Raw genomic sequence first — 15,146 nt, forward strand, 5'->3', positions numbered from 1 at the left:
AGGTAAAGGAGATTAGGATACAAAAGACGTAATTGGTTCATTACGTAAACTAATGTGAAAGTTTAGGTGCTTTATTGTTCGGTAAAAATAAAAATCCAATAGAGGTACAGGTGTAACAATAGCTACCTGTTCACATGTACCTATCAAAACCTTATATCAGCGTTTTCTCACCCAATCAACTGTTTCTCGTTGGACAGGTACCGTTACAATAGGTTATTGTTGTTTTTGATGGACTTGATCGTCGGTCTATAGAAACACATACCAATCATACTAGTGTAAACAACTAACCTAATTTTAACGGCCCGCCTCCTCGTGCTCGCGAGCTGGTTTTGACAGGTCGTGTTAAAATCACAAACCAAATTTTTAAACTTACCTGAAGTCGGTATTCCGGGTGGCGCCGAGACTCTGTGGATAGCCCAGTGTTTTCACACGCGAGGAAATGTTGATTACCATGACAGTAGTTGACTGACCAATATGACACCTTCAGTAATATGTCACCTACCTGGCAGAATTAACTCGCCATTAGAGTTGTTTAAGATGATTGGATATTTCTTTGGGTGTGTATAAAAAGTCATGGTTAACGGCCTGAATTAGCATTCTGAGATTTGTCTCTCAAAGTTCACTACATCGAAATTATACCTTACTTACAACTCTTTGCTTGACCATGGAGAAGTCGGATTCTAAAGCACTTCTTGTCCAGAATGACGAACTGGATATCTTGACCACAGAAAATCTAGACAACGACGGTAAGTCAAACTAATATAATCATAACTCTTGGAATGTTGAACCATATATGTGCTATAAATTACATTTTTAGGAACAAATGCAACAAAATTAGGTCTAAATTTCTGGCATTTACTAGATTTATCAAACCAATAGTATACATACCTAGTACTATCATCTTATTTTAACTTTGGCACGGTTTGTAGTTTGGGAAGGTTATATTTTGTCATTATTGTTGATATAGATGATAATTCTATAATGTATATCGTAAAAATCCAATAACATTCAAATGTTCAACAATTATTTAAAAATATACAAGTCAAAATGCTATGATAAAGATGTGTCTGTATTACACCCAGGCATTAAAGATCAACGACTCCCGTCCTCTACCCGACAATATTTACTTTTAATTTAATATATAAACATCATCTGCCGTGGGCGCTTCTCCAAAAGATTAAAATTCTTTTGACAGACATATTTTTACATACACTTTTGAGGTTTGTCTGTCTGGTTAAATTTCTTTCTTTTTTAAATACATGTTATATGAGGAAAGGGATTCGTATGTGTCTCTTCGTGCCACTGTATTAGGTAATTGTACTTGTAAAGGGCCTCAGTCACTAATCGACTCCAAGGTCACGGAGAAGTCAAGAAACTTGATAAACCATTTATAGAGATAAGATACAACTTCAAACCACGTTAGCGACATTTGGATCATCTTGTCAGCCGGTTCAGAGGTATACAGGGATTTAAATAAGCGGCAATACCGGTAAACTTATTTGTAAAAGAAAGAACGGTCATATTTGTTCTATACGTATCCCCACATTTTTAACAGCTACTTTTAGGAACACGGGCCTCTTTCCCGAGGCCTATTGATTCGTCTACATCGTGTAGGTTGTTATATAAACATGTGTGATACATAGGGGGAAAAGAGCAATAGAATGGCAAAATTTGACAGACAATTTCGTAGAGAAAATACGGTATTTTTTTGTATTTTTTTTTTTTTTTTTGCTTAAATACATCTTTTCGAAAACGAACCAATAATTCAGTTAGCTTTAAAATGAGTATAATGATATGATGTTTATCTCGACTACAAGGGTCTCAGTGTTAAGTAGCTAGGGAACAAACCCTGAAAAAATACATTAAAATCTGAATAAATGGCTACTTGACGGGAGACCGCTTCAATAGATTTAATTTTCATAAAACACTTTTTATATAAACTTCATTTGACAGTCTGGGTGGTTGTTCGTGGTTTACCTACAGCAGAAAATTGATTTACACGGTCAATAAACATAATACTTTATAACTTTTAAATGCTAAATATTCGACCGGTAGCCATTCGTATGTAAAATATTTTGATATACAAAATGAAATTGTTATATCAGCTTTAAATTTCAAAGTTATATAGTTGTATATAATCATAATACAAAAAGTGACATTTCTTAAAACATATTTAAAGATTGAATGATAATACTTGAAATTCAAATTTAAAAAAAAGGGGGGGGGGGGGGAGAATTTTTTATTGATTTTACAACAAAATGTATTCATAAATTTAAAAATAACAGAAGATAATGCATTTTTCGTATAGTTTTAAAATATTGTATGTTATAAAATTAAGCTGACCAGTCATTTTAGCTGTGGTTAGTGTGTTCTTGTATAGAACAAGTGCCCGCTGTATTTAAACTATAAGATGTACTGGGGATAAAGAATGACATTCACTGTTGTATCTTCTGTGATCACGACAGAGATAAATGTTCCGTGTTCCAATAGGAAATGATAAATCTATGATTCGTGTGTTAACATATCTTATTTCACCTGACGCATTGTGGTAACGCCATCATCTAATTACAACAATATACATCTGTGAATGGTAGCCTAAATTATTCGGGGAGCAATGTCGATACTTAATGATAACACAAGATATCATATATATTTATATAATATTTTATATCATTTTATGAAATATTTTTTTTAGAATAACTTATAACTAAAACTTTATGATAAATATCGCATGACTTTTATAAGATAGTTCACATAATACTGGATCGAAATTGCTCCCTTGATAAATGACATTCAGGCATGCCATAAAGCGTTACGCAAATTACAACTATCACACTAGATTAAAAATAAATGTGACATGAATTACAATATACTGATCATTCTAAAAACTTATTTACAGACATCGGATTCTCGTCCGGGTATGAATCGAACCCAGAGTCTTCACCGGAAGTAGGTGATTCAAGCTACCAAGAACCAGACTACAGAGTTAGGGATTCTGTGAATTACAATAGTACCAGCGCCCTCTGTGATCGTCTCAAATACATCCTGTCCATGCCAGAACTATGTGACGTCACATTCCTCGTTGGACCAACCAAAGTTCCGGTTTACGGCGTGAAAGCGATTCTTGGAACTCGCAGCAGGTAAGCGAACTGCAAATTATTTAAATAAATTAACACCTGATTGGTTCAATTTGGTAATTATCCAGGGATATCGAACACCTTGCAACGAACAAAGTTTCGTCTTCGAATCATAAAATCTTATCGTCTTTATTTTGATAACTAAGTAGGAACATTTTGATAAAATCCTGTTCTGTATCAAAACATTTTCTTATTTATATCATTTTCGTTACCAGGGTTATGTACCAGTTGATCCTACAGAAACAGAAAGAGGAAGAAGAAAATCGGTCGAAAAAATCCCGGAAATCCCGATTCAGTTCTCGTCTCGTCATTGACGTGAAGAAATACGAGCCAGAGGATTTTCGAAAAATTGTCCAGTTCATCCATTGTGGAACAGTTGACGTCACTGTCAAAAATGTCACAGGTAAATACTGATACTAAAGTTTGTGACAGAAACGCGACGTAGTAATTTGTCTTCTGATGCAATTATTTGGAATTTGAAAACTTCTTGTAAATTCCAAGAAATAAATTGGTATTATAGCATTCGTAAATTACATTGAGAATGTCTGAGTGTGTATACAGACTAATTTTATGTCTATATTTTGTGATGCAGGTTTACTTTGTGGAGCAAGTCAGTTTAAACTCATGGATCTTAAAGTGGCGTGCTGGGATTTCATCAAACGCTGTTTAAAGTCTGAAAACGGATCTGTTGCTGCCATCAGGAAAGGCGCTCAGCAGTATAACCATCACAAGACAGCTGGGAAACTCTTGTCTAAGGTTAGTTGGAGTTTACTATACATGTATTTGATTTAGTGTATTGCGCGTGCCACCAATATTTCGCGATTTTTTATTGCATTTTCTGAAGCCCTTCTAGAAATACCAATGGAATTGGTAACATTTATCAATATCATTTCAATAGATTATTATATTATCATTGATATCATAATTCATCACTTCAATGTTTACTTCGGTTACAGATTTCCAATCACCTAGAACAAGACACCACATCACCTACAATGTCTTCTCCCGTGGAATCCTCGCCAAGTTCATCGCCACAATCTCCGTCCCCCAAGCTGACGACAACAGTATGATGTGACAGATGATATTATTCTGTATTTACTCCAAGTGCTGATAACTAAATTAAAGATTACGAATTTATTTTGATGGCGACTTCCGGTTTAGTGTTGACGGTTAACCGTGCTATGGGACCCGTCACAGAGTGTTTACTCAAAGGGTACTCGAACAGAAAGAAAACAAAATCCGTTACCTAAAAAGGTGCGTGTCTGTAGTAAATTGAGCTGGTTAATATGAGCTGTCGTGTAGGGAGAAAACAAATTATATGGACTGACAGTGAGAAATATTTGTTCCTTGGACCGGAAGTGAGATATATTGGTGCGTGGACCGAAAGTGAGAAAATGTGTGTTGTGTGTACCGGAAGTGAGAAAATGTGTGTTGTGTGTACCGGAAGTGAGAGAAGATGATGTGCCGTATGTGTATCGTGGTACAGCTTGTATGATATATGTGTATATCTTTATGTATTATTTGGTGCTATGTTTTGTGCTTGTAAATTATTAATACGACATTTGTATATATAAAACATTGAATCACATGTTGGTGTTCTTGTTGTTTGAAAGTATTTACGCTAGTGCTTTGGTAATTGCTCATGTATAGTATTCTAAAAACTACATTAGATACTCATGGATTTACTTTTGATATTCATTGATATCAGAATCAAACATTCAAGCAATACTTGTGACCTTAAAAAATTGTGAATGATCTTGACATTTGGCATTCTTGGATGCTTTTAACATTATTCATTCAGACATTTCTGAATTTAGATCACTATGGACTACTTTTAATATTCATTGGTATCAGAATCAAATATTCAAGCAATATTTGTGACCCCAATAGATGTCGTTGGCCGAGGAAATTCGTTTATGGTTTTTAGGTTAAGACGTAGAAGATCTCATTTTAAAGAATTGCGAAGAAAGGATGGACTTTATAAAGTTCATTTAGGCAGAACTAAGAAAAATAAAAACTTAGATATCAAACATTTCTCTGGCTTCCAATTTACTTGTAATTCTGTGTGGACCAACTAAAGTAAAGTATAGGTATGAACCTCCCACACAACTTAGCTTGTAATTATCCGGTAAGAATTAATGAAGAGAGGGGAAATGAGAAACCATAAAGCGAAAGGTGTTTTCGGGGTAAATGACTCGGTTTTTATAGCCGTAGGATTTTTCGACTGGAGCCATCGTCCCTATCACGGAACCTAACTTTGACCACCCAATAACGATCATGTAGTGGAATACAACAAGATACTTTTTCTTGACGAATTTCATACAAGGCTTTTAAAAGAACATCTGTATCATTTCTAGCGAACACGAAAGTAGTGTGGAGGAACAAATAATTCCGAGCACGACAAATCTTTATAAAGTCTAAGACAGAAAGGTATACATATTATATCGGGTTAGTTATCAAATACGGGAATACGTACAGCCATAGAGACTACTGTCCCTAACTCGGATGGACCAAAACGGTGTCACATGTCAATTAAAATGATTAAGATTAATTGTTAAAGTAAAAGATGAGTAAGCTCTAAATGATAACCAGTCACAGAATAGTTTCAGAGTTTCAGACGTATCTTTCTGATTTTCCATCATGAACGACTTTAAATGAATTAAGTACTTTATTTTCGGTGATTATATGATAATATTCTCTCGGTTAATAGCATTCCTCTGGTCCACATTGAGTAAACATTCTGATTTATTAGGTACATAATAACACAAACGAAACCCGCCTGAGGGAGCGAATGGGGATAAACGTTATTATGACGTCATTGTCACCACACCGTCATCACTCTCGCATGCTCTCGTGAACAATTATGCCTAGTTACGGCCTCGCGACTACCAAGTACAATGAATGTTCGCTCGACTCCAAGATGGAAATGATCTATGTTCCTGACGTGGACACACTGTGTCGACTTACCGACGAGTACGTATTGTGTTAAAGCCATACCTTAAACGTCCTGTATAGTCAGTTTTAATCTGATTGACCTTCGTTTTGTAGTTAGTCATGTTTTACTCTCCTTGACCTTCGTTTTGTAGTTGGTCATATTTTACTCTCCTTGACCTTCGTTTTGTAACACGCTGTACTTGTACATAATAATTCTATACATAATTCTATTCTTGAACATGACATTTCCAGCACCACATTGAAGCGGTTTGATTTGGGAGTTTGACATTTCATTGAAATTTTCGGTATGGTTAATAGCTATAAGAGAAAACAATACACAACAGTTTATGTGTATCGATTCCGGTGTTTTCAGTACAAAACGCGATGAAAATATATTATCTGGGCTTTGAAAACTTCTGCAACCATCGATTTCAACTAAAATATTTCCATTCTACCCCAGATTTGATGGATACATGTCTGATTGCGGGGAACTAACCCAGTACATAGAAAACCTTACACACAACGAAAAATTAACTCTGGTCATACAGGACATGCCGGTTCCCATATACATCCTCAAGGAACTCGCCTACAAGCAAGACGCCATTGTCGACTTTGGTAAGTAGATACAGTAATAGGTGTACATGTGATATATTTAAAAATGCGGAATAAATTGATTTATATTATTGATCGATAAATAATCCTCAAATGATACCGTAAACAAATCATTTACCGACAGACTTACCATCAAAAAGCGGTAACAACCTTATGGTGACATAATGTAACCTATAGGTAAATAGTAGCCGCAATATACCGAGCGGCTAGAGAGATCGTAGTAAGCCAGAGGACCTGTGTTCGATCCCTAGCGGAAGCCGTGGTTTAAATCTGGTTAATCATGCGCTCTGTCACGGTAATCCGAATCGTCGTTATATATATCTTTATTCGGTGTATAGATGAATGTGTGTAAACCAGTATAACATCGATATACAGGTTTCTGTCCTTTCTCTACCACAGGTGGCGCGGAGACCAAGAAGTTCATCTCGCTGGTGGCCGATGTCGCATGCCTATACGGAATGTGGCCACGTGCTGATGTGAGCCACCCGACATCCAGACAGGCCCCTATCAAAACGTAACTTGCTAATCCGATCTTGTTATCACAGGAGATTTTTTTTCTGAAATCGCCAAAATTCCATATTTACTATGATATTGCCACTATTCCAGATTAACTATGATATTGCCACTATTCCAGATTTACTATGACATTGCCACTATTCCAGATTAACTATGCTATTGCCACTATTCCAGATTTACTATGATATTGCCACTATACCAGATTTGTTATGATATTGCCACTATACCAGATTTGTTATGATATTGCCACTATACCAGATTTGTTATGATATTGCCACTATACCAGAGATACTGTGATATTGCCACTATTCCGGATTTGCTATGACATTGCCACCTTTTAAAAACGTTTTTTTCTTGAAACACGATGCATACTGATCAATTACTTAATTAATTTTCCAATGTAGTTTTAACGACGATAAAGTAGAAGGATTAAGAAGGTCAACGGTTGAACTCATCAAGGTCATCGGCAGCCATAAAAGGGCCATAGCAGACCTACGACAGCAACAACGGGTTGGTCTTATTTTAATTCAAACATATTTTATTACAAAAGGAATGGGCATATTGCTACCTACAATAGCCACTTTCAGTAATGTTTTACATAATGAATATAAACACTTCTTTCAATAAAAACAAGTACTGATTGTAGTGGGGACCATTACAGATGTCCCCCAAACTCCCCCACAGTTGTATCATTATGTTCATCATCCCTCACAGCCCATGTATATATACATTTTTAAATTAAACCATAGCAATTGAGGTTTTACTATGTTGTTCGCCGTATCTCATAACTCCTGTGTTCTAATTTTCACTATAATCTGACAGTTTCTAGATTTCGACTAATCAGAGGCACCCGTTGTTACAATAAACTTAACTATATAGTCTGTGGAACATGGTTTAAAACATTCCAAATGACATTCATATATTACATTGTATATCAATACAGAATTAAAACATTATAAATAATTCTTCTATGTAGGATCGAACATGGCAAATTACTATTAGAACACCAAATGCATGATGAAACATCACAAGTATAAGTATATTTCATTGTCCTCTCAGATTTGTTGGGACTTGAGTTCAAAATCAGCGTACAAGCACAGCCTTGTAGAGGCCTTCGAGAAGAAGTATGCTGTCGAACTGGGTGGCGGTAACGCGCCACAGAAGCTGAGAGGAAAGCTACAGCAGCTGTCTGACGAAATGTGGGATGCGCAGGATGACGTCACCAGGAACCAAATAATGTACTGCGAGATGTTGGAAAAGGAGACCAACATTAAAGTCAGCATGTTCCAGGTAACGGCCCAGTCTCTCCTAGAGTGTATTGTGTAGTCACTGTAAAGTCAGCATGCTCCAGGTAACGGCCCAGTCTCTCCTAGAGTGTATTGTGTAGTCACTGTAAAGTCAGCAGGCTCCAGGTAACGGCCCAGTCTCTCCTAGAGTGTATTGTGTAGTCACTGTAAAGTCAACATGCTCCAGGTAACGGCCCAGTCTCTCCCAGGGTGTATTGTGTAGTCACTGTAAAGTCAGCAGGCTCCAGGTAACGGCCCAGTCTATCCCAGGGTGTATTGTGTAGTCACTGTAAAGTCAACATGCTCCAGGTAACGGCCCAGTCTCTCCTAGAGTGTATTGTGTAGTCACTGTAAAGTCAGCAGGCTCCAGGTAACGGCCCAGTCTCTCCTAGAGTGTATTGTGTAGTCACTGTAAAGTCAACATGTTCCAGGTAACGGCCCAGTCTCTCCTAGAGTGTATTGTGTAGTCACTGTAAAGTCAGCAGGCTCCAGGTAACGGCCCAGTCTATCCCAGGGTGTATTGTGTAGTCACTGTAAAGTGAACATGCTCCAGGTAACGGCCCAGTCTCTCCTAGAGTGTATTGTGTAGTCACTGTAAAGTCAGCATGCTCCAGGTAACGGCCCAGTCTCTCCTAGAGTGTATTGTGTAGTCACTGTAAAGTCAACATGCTCCAGGTAACGGCCCAGTCTCTCCTAGAGTGTATTGTGTAGTCACTGTAAAGTCAGCATGTTCCAGGTAACGGCCCAGTCTCTCCCAGGGTGTATTGTGTAGTCACTGTAAAGTCAGCATGCTCCAGGTAACGGCCCAGTCTCTCCTAGAGTGTATTGTGTAGTCACTGTAAAGTCAACATGTTCCAGGTAACGGCCCAGTCTCTCCTAGAGTGTATTGTGTAGTCACTGTAAAGTCAACATGCTCCAGGTAACGGCCCAGTCTCTCCTAGAGTGTATTGTGTAGTCACTGTAAAGTCAGCAGGCTCCAGGTAACGGCCCAGTCTCTCCTAGAGTGTATTGTGTAGTCACTGTAAAGTCAACATGTTCCAGGTAACGGCCCAGTCTCTCCTAGAGTGTATTGTGTAGTCAGTGTAAAGTCAACATGTTCCAGGTAACGGCCCAGTCTCTCCTAGAGTGTATTGTGTAGTCACTGTAAAGTCAGCATGCTCCAGGTAACGGCCCAGTCTCTCCTAGGGTGTATTGTGTAGCAACCTGCATATGGACCTTTTTTTTGCGGTTTCTCCTGAATATTTAACAAAATGTCAGAAATCTTACTCGACGAGGTCACAGGGGCGTGTCACAGACCAAGCCCATCTGTATACGTGTTTCTGTATTATAAGGCGGCCTATGCAATTAAAATATATGGCATGTCATAACCATGCTTCTAAGACATATTAATTAGATAGATTTTAATGACATATCTTTGAGTAATCACCGTTAGTCAGGGATTAGTGAATAGAAAGTTATTTTCGATACAGTACTTGTTATATTGGAACCTCGAGAGAAATCGGTTATTTTACAACTCATGTTCCGGACTCATATACTCAAAACATATTAAAATCAATTTGATATGTATTCCTGTTTCGATAATCCGATAATATTGTTTTTGTCTTTTAGATATCGGATCGTATCCGGAATTGCATACAGTACATGCTAGTAAGACGGATGGCAGATTGTATTGGCAAGGCATACACATTTTTACAGTCTGTACATGTATATAGATTTCAAAATGCTCAGTAAGTATATATCAGCCCCCCTCCCCTCTCAGTCCCTTTTGACAAACTACATGTATTTCATTATCGAGATATTAGTTAGCGCGCATGTTCGAATTTGTACATGTTTATGTATTTCGAATTAATACAAGATATTCATATGGCATTGTATCTCCAACAGCGTGTTCAACAATAGACATCTTCCCGTAATACATACCATGTGTAGGATGAGGACAGGTGCCGTCGCGGACGAATTGATTCAACAAGCATCCAAGACTTATACCTTCCCAAATACAAAGGTAAGTTACAGGGGCGCCAAGTCAACTTAAAACTTCTGTAAGCAGTCATCCATAAAATTTGTTTTGCGACGACATAGAAATGAATATAAACGAGTTGTCTTTCTATCTTAAATATGTCTCAAAAGCGGAAGGTCAAATGTCAAGGTCACAATGTCAGTTAATTAAGTTGATGAATGCTAAAAGTCCGTTTGTTATATATATTTACAATTAAATTGGATAACGGCGATTGACAATTAATTATTTAAGTAATTAGTAATGATTTAACCTAATTTAGATAAAATATCAATGTGCAACATATGTAATGATGTCAAACGTACAACCTAGGCAAGGTCAGTGGACAAGATTAAAAGTCAAGGTCGAACCTCACCGAGATAGAGTGCAATGTTATTATCAAACATAAAATAATCTGAAATGGAGGAATTGAGTTTCACAAGCTTGATGTTTTTTTGGAGAGTAAAGTTCTGGTTTAAGTAGTATTGTGTAATATTCCAAACATCTCAGTGACGTGTTTACTGTTCTAGGAGTACCCTGTTTACATGAGAGAAACACCAAAACTTCCTGCAGTTCACATTGATGAAAAAATTGGGAGGGGTTGTACTCATCCGAACTCTAAAACAGGTAGGTTAAATACGTTAACATCGAACTGGTATGCTGACTGATTTGGCATGGCGCACTGTCACATTGGCGCCCAACGCAATAGGTCGACCATGCGCCATACAAAGAGCGACAATGCGCCCATGTGAAAAATGTACCCCGCCAAAGCGCCATATTTATCATCAATTGTTGCATGTTTGTCGCATGGCGCACTGACACTCTTGATTGTAACAGTGTGACCTGGCCAAAATCATCCACCATATGATTGGACTCTTTGCGAAATAGCAAACTATGGGAAAATAATGCTAATAACACTAATCAGTGTGTGGCTGAGTCAGTCCAGGGTCAGGGTTCATAGAACACGACTCTAAAACAAATATCTTGTAGTGTAGGTGTGTTTTCTGAGATTATTCATTGGTTCTGTTCTTAAGAACAAACAAATTTCCTTTTCATTTTACATAGTTGTCGGAACCCTTCGTTTATCTGGCAATCTGAATGGCTACCACCTGAAGATATCCGGGCGAACTGATGCCTCCTCTGTAATTCCAGGATTCTTCCACTTAAATAAAGGTAAAGAAATGAAAATATTAACGTCCGATTCTCAACATGCACATGGTAGTTCTCTATACATGAAGTAATTTACGTCTGAATCCCATCTTTCTTTATTTTCTTGATTCCCCAAACGCTGCCATTACACAAAAATGTACGTATCACCGCTCTACTTAACTATCATGCTGTAAGTCTAGAACGCGACCACTAAAAGAACGTAATGGTAAATTAAGTATCAATCGATGTTTAATGTTGATTGTTGTTCTATTAGCATTAATTTTGAATCGAGTAACAATTTTGTCCCGGTTCAGTGCGATGCATAGTAAGTTATATTTTGCCTTTTTTTCCAGACCTGCATGTAAAGTGTAAACTGGGGATGTTCAATGGAGACGTGGGGTTCGGCTGGACCCGGAAGTCCAGTTACAGCCCGACAAAGACATGGGGATTTTTTATCCGACCACCATCTTTAACGGACTTTACGGATCGTTCCTCGCATCAGGCTGCGAATCCGGTAGCACTCGGAAACACATAACTGTGGAATACATTAAAGACATAACCAATCAATCATTGTTGCAATAATACGTATGTATTAATATATATAGGTATATATGTGTGCATGGAAATTCTAAGAAAGGAGGCTTAATTAGATATTTCATAATAATTAATGAAAAGCATGTACTAGTATGTAAATTAACATTTAAATGGATATACCAGTTGACATTGATGTTATTTACGATTAAGAACAAATAAATTCCTTTGAAATTTCATTAAATCACTGATGTTTTAATTTACTTTTAATTACTTCTTGCATACAACTTTAGAGCACATGTTTTTGTGTTCCCCTAGTGACGTTGTAACGATCTGTATTCGTATCCCGAAAGAGTTTGTGTATTTTTAAATATGGAAAAGACAACAACAACAAAACAGAAAAACAAACAGAATTTTTTTTAGATGAATGACTTTCATAGTAGTAGCTTTTGTCCTTCACAGGGCGATAGCTTCCGGTTTATTTCGATTGACAATATACGTGACGTCATAATTACATGTCATCACAATACAACATGACTGTGACGTCACAATGTACACCAGACAAGTGAAAACACGAGTTACTGTGGCCTGTATAGACTGGCCACCAGACCCTAAGTTTTTTTGCTAATGAATTGCCAAGCTAAATTCTAATACCAGATTATCTGCCCCTAGTTTGAAACTTTGGATCTAGAATCTAGAATCAGACATATCCTAGGGATCAAAATCATAAAGCTCAATTTTATTTATAATTTTGATATTCTAGAGACAGGGGGCCAGTCTATGGCCTGTAGAGACATTGTTTTTCTCTTACCCTGAACAGGGATATCCGCAGTTTTACCGGGTTGAGATTTTCTTATCTCACCCTAGGGAAAAGACAGGCTACACGTGCTCTTCTCACGTTCTCAACAAATTGTATTTCGTCACGTCAACGATACCATGACGTCACGGCAACAATACAATGACGTCACGTCGACAATTCAATCACACCAGGTCAACATTTCCTTGCATTGATGTAACGTCAATATTAGATATATAACTTAGAGGGTAAACAGGGTAAGAGAAAAACATTCACATCATTCACCCCCATGGAAGTGAGACAGGGGGATCTCAACCCTCGGGGTAAGATAATTAAGCTGCCAAACACTCGGCAAGCCTCGTAGGCCTCGTGTTTGGCAACTTAAGAATCTTCCCCTTGGGTTGAGATTTCCCTGTCTCACCCCCACGTGGATGAAATATTGTATTAGTCACACTATTGTAATCATAGTCGCTATAAATGACAGAGCTCTTATTGCCGCTAGCTCTCTTGATTGCTTATATATATCTAGACTATGTCTTTTTCTCTGACGTAGATTCTGAATTTGGTAGATTGGAGAATCTCTCTAGATAGATTGAACAGCCATTTTGATGTTGGAATGTCGCCGTGACCATATGTGTCGGGATTATGGCAAACTATAGATGGCAAAACAGTTCTTAAATCACACACATATAGTTACGTGAAATGATTTGATCTTACACACACTATAGATATATTTGTAATTGTAAATAAAGTCAACGATTGAGTGTAAATTCTGAGATTAATAAATCATATGACATAGCCACGAGTGTAAAATTATATTCATTATATCATTATCTTTAATGATAATATCAGCAAAAAACTTGCAATTTTCGTTTCTATATAAGACAGTCGAAATCCGGCTAGGATGAGACGTTTCCGTCTACCCAGATACTATAATGCGACGTCACATGATGTATTATGACGTCACAATAGTGTTATTACGCATGTGTCTTACGGCATTTATGACATGGCCGTATGACATGGCAGAACGGGCCAGTTATGTGATAAATGTGATATTCACTTTTCTTTATAAAATATCTTATATATCAATATTGCTTCATGGCTAAATGACAATTTGGCTTGCCATAGTCAACCGTAATTAAGATATCATTCAATTACTTAATTGCATTAGACTATTTTGGAATAAGGACATAAAGAACAGTGTCATTTTTTGTATTTTATTTTTAGCTTCGGTTAGCTTTATACTGTAAGAAAAGATGCAAAATTATTGGAACAGATAGTTATCCCGCCAATGCACCTTCATCGTTTAGGACTTGCAGAGCTAAATAATTTACTATATGTTATTACTAGTGACTTCGCTCGTTTGAAGTTCAAATGATAAGAAATTTATATCAAATTAAACTTTGAAGTTTTTTCTATCGGATTAATGTTATTATTGTATAGGTTAATTGGCATATCAGAGCACACGGGTACTCGAAAGACAGTAAACCAGTGCACTGTGGAACCCCCACCTGGGGAATTCCCGCCCTTTTATACCTCGAATCCTACGTACGTCATTCTATTTTCAGTAGAAGTGTATTTTTTTATTTTACAAATCTCAAGACCCTACTCTTTATTCTCGTGTATGTAGAAAGTACCCATTTCATATGTTATTTACTCAGGAAAAACAGCTACAGACCTATCAAACACAGTTTCCTCATGTACTTGGTTCAGGGGAAAACACCAAATGATTGGCTGATTTAGTTGTGCGAGTCCATTACCGGGTCCTTCCGTAGTTTCCAGTTGTATTGTTTCTTAATTTCTTTTTTGTTGTTGTTGTTGCTGTTGTTGCTGCTTTTTATTCAAAAGAAAAGGACATCAAATACAATATCTTTTGTTAAAAAAAAAAGAGTTTTATGTGAATAGATGACAATGAAATCACAATTTACGGAATGAAACGGGGACTAATTTTCCAGCGCGCGAAACGATCATTTTCATACTGTATTCATAGTGTTTTTAAGGTCATTTTTTTTCACTTGGCATGTTCATATAAAGAATCAACACTCAGAATATAAATACATATATGTACATTTTACCGTTTTGTGTTGCTTTAATCTATGTATGCTTTTACTTTGTTGTTACTTTGTTTGAAATGACATTTTTGTTGTCGTAATAATATATATAGCTCCACTGAGCTATAAGTGTTTGCATTA

General features: G+C 37.0%; 2 protein-coding genes across 2 annotated transcripts; both read left to right on the plus strand.

Annotated features, from left to right (window-relative positions):
• Positions 1 to 366: 366 nt before the first annotated feature.
• On the plus strand, positions 367 to 4,725 carry LOC117334268 (serine-enriched protein-like). Its single transcript, XM_033893780.1, has 5 exons — positions 367 to 746; positions 2,900 to 3,140; positions 3,353 to 3,540; positions 3,730 to 3,893; positions 4,094 to 4,725. Exons 1-5 carry the CDS (start codon positions 665 to 667, stop codon positions 4,205 to 4,207), a joined length of 789 nt encoding a protein of 262 aa, XP_033749671.1. The 5' UTR covers positions 367 to 664; the 3' UTR covers positions 4,208 to 4,725.
• A 1,007-nt stretch (positions 4,726 to 5,732) lies between these two features.
• On the plus strand, positions 5,733 to 12,398 carry LOC117334269. The gene is made up of 10 exons (XM_033893781.1): positions 5,733 to 6,110; positions 6,532 to 6,686; positions 7,083 to 7,197; positions 7,604 to 7,709; positions 8,259 to 8,489; positions 10,094 to 10,212; positions 10,370 to 10,487; positions 11,009 to 11,105; positions 11,544 to 11,651; positions 11,981 to 12,398. The coding sequence occupies exons 1-10, from the start codon at positions 6,001 to 6,003 to the stop codon at positions 12,160 to 12,162; spliced, it is 1,341 nt and encodes a 446-aa protein (XP_033749672.1). The 5' UTR covers positions 5,733 to 6,000; the 3' UTR covers positions 12,163 to 12,398.
• Positions 12,399 to 15,146: the final 2,748 nt, after the last annotated feature.

This window comes from Pecten maximus, chromosome 9 (genome assembly GCF_902652985.1).
Source record: "Pecten maximus chromosome 9, xPecMax1.1, whole genome shotgun sequence".
Lineage (NCBI taxonomy): Eukaryota > Metazoa > Mollusca > Bivalvia > Pectinida > Pectinidae > Pecten > Pecten maximus.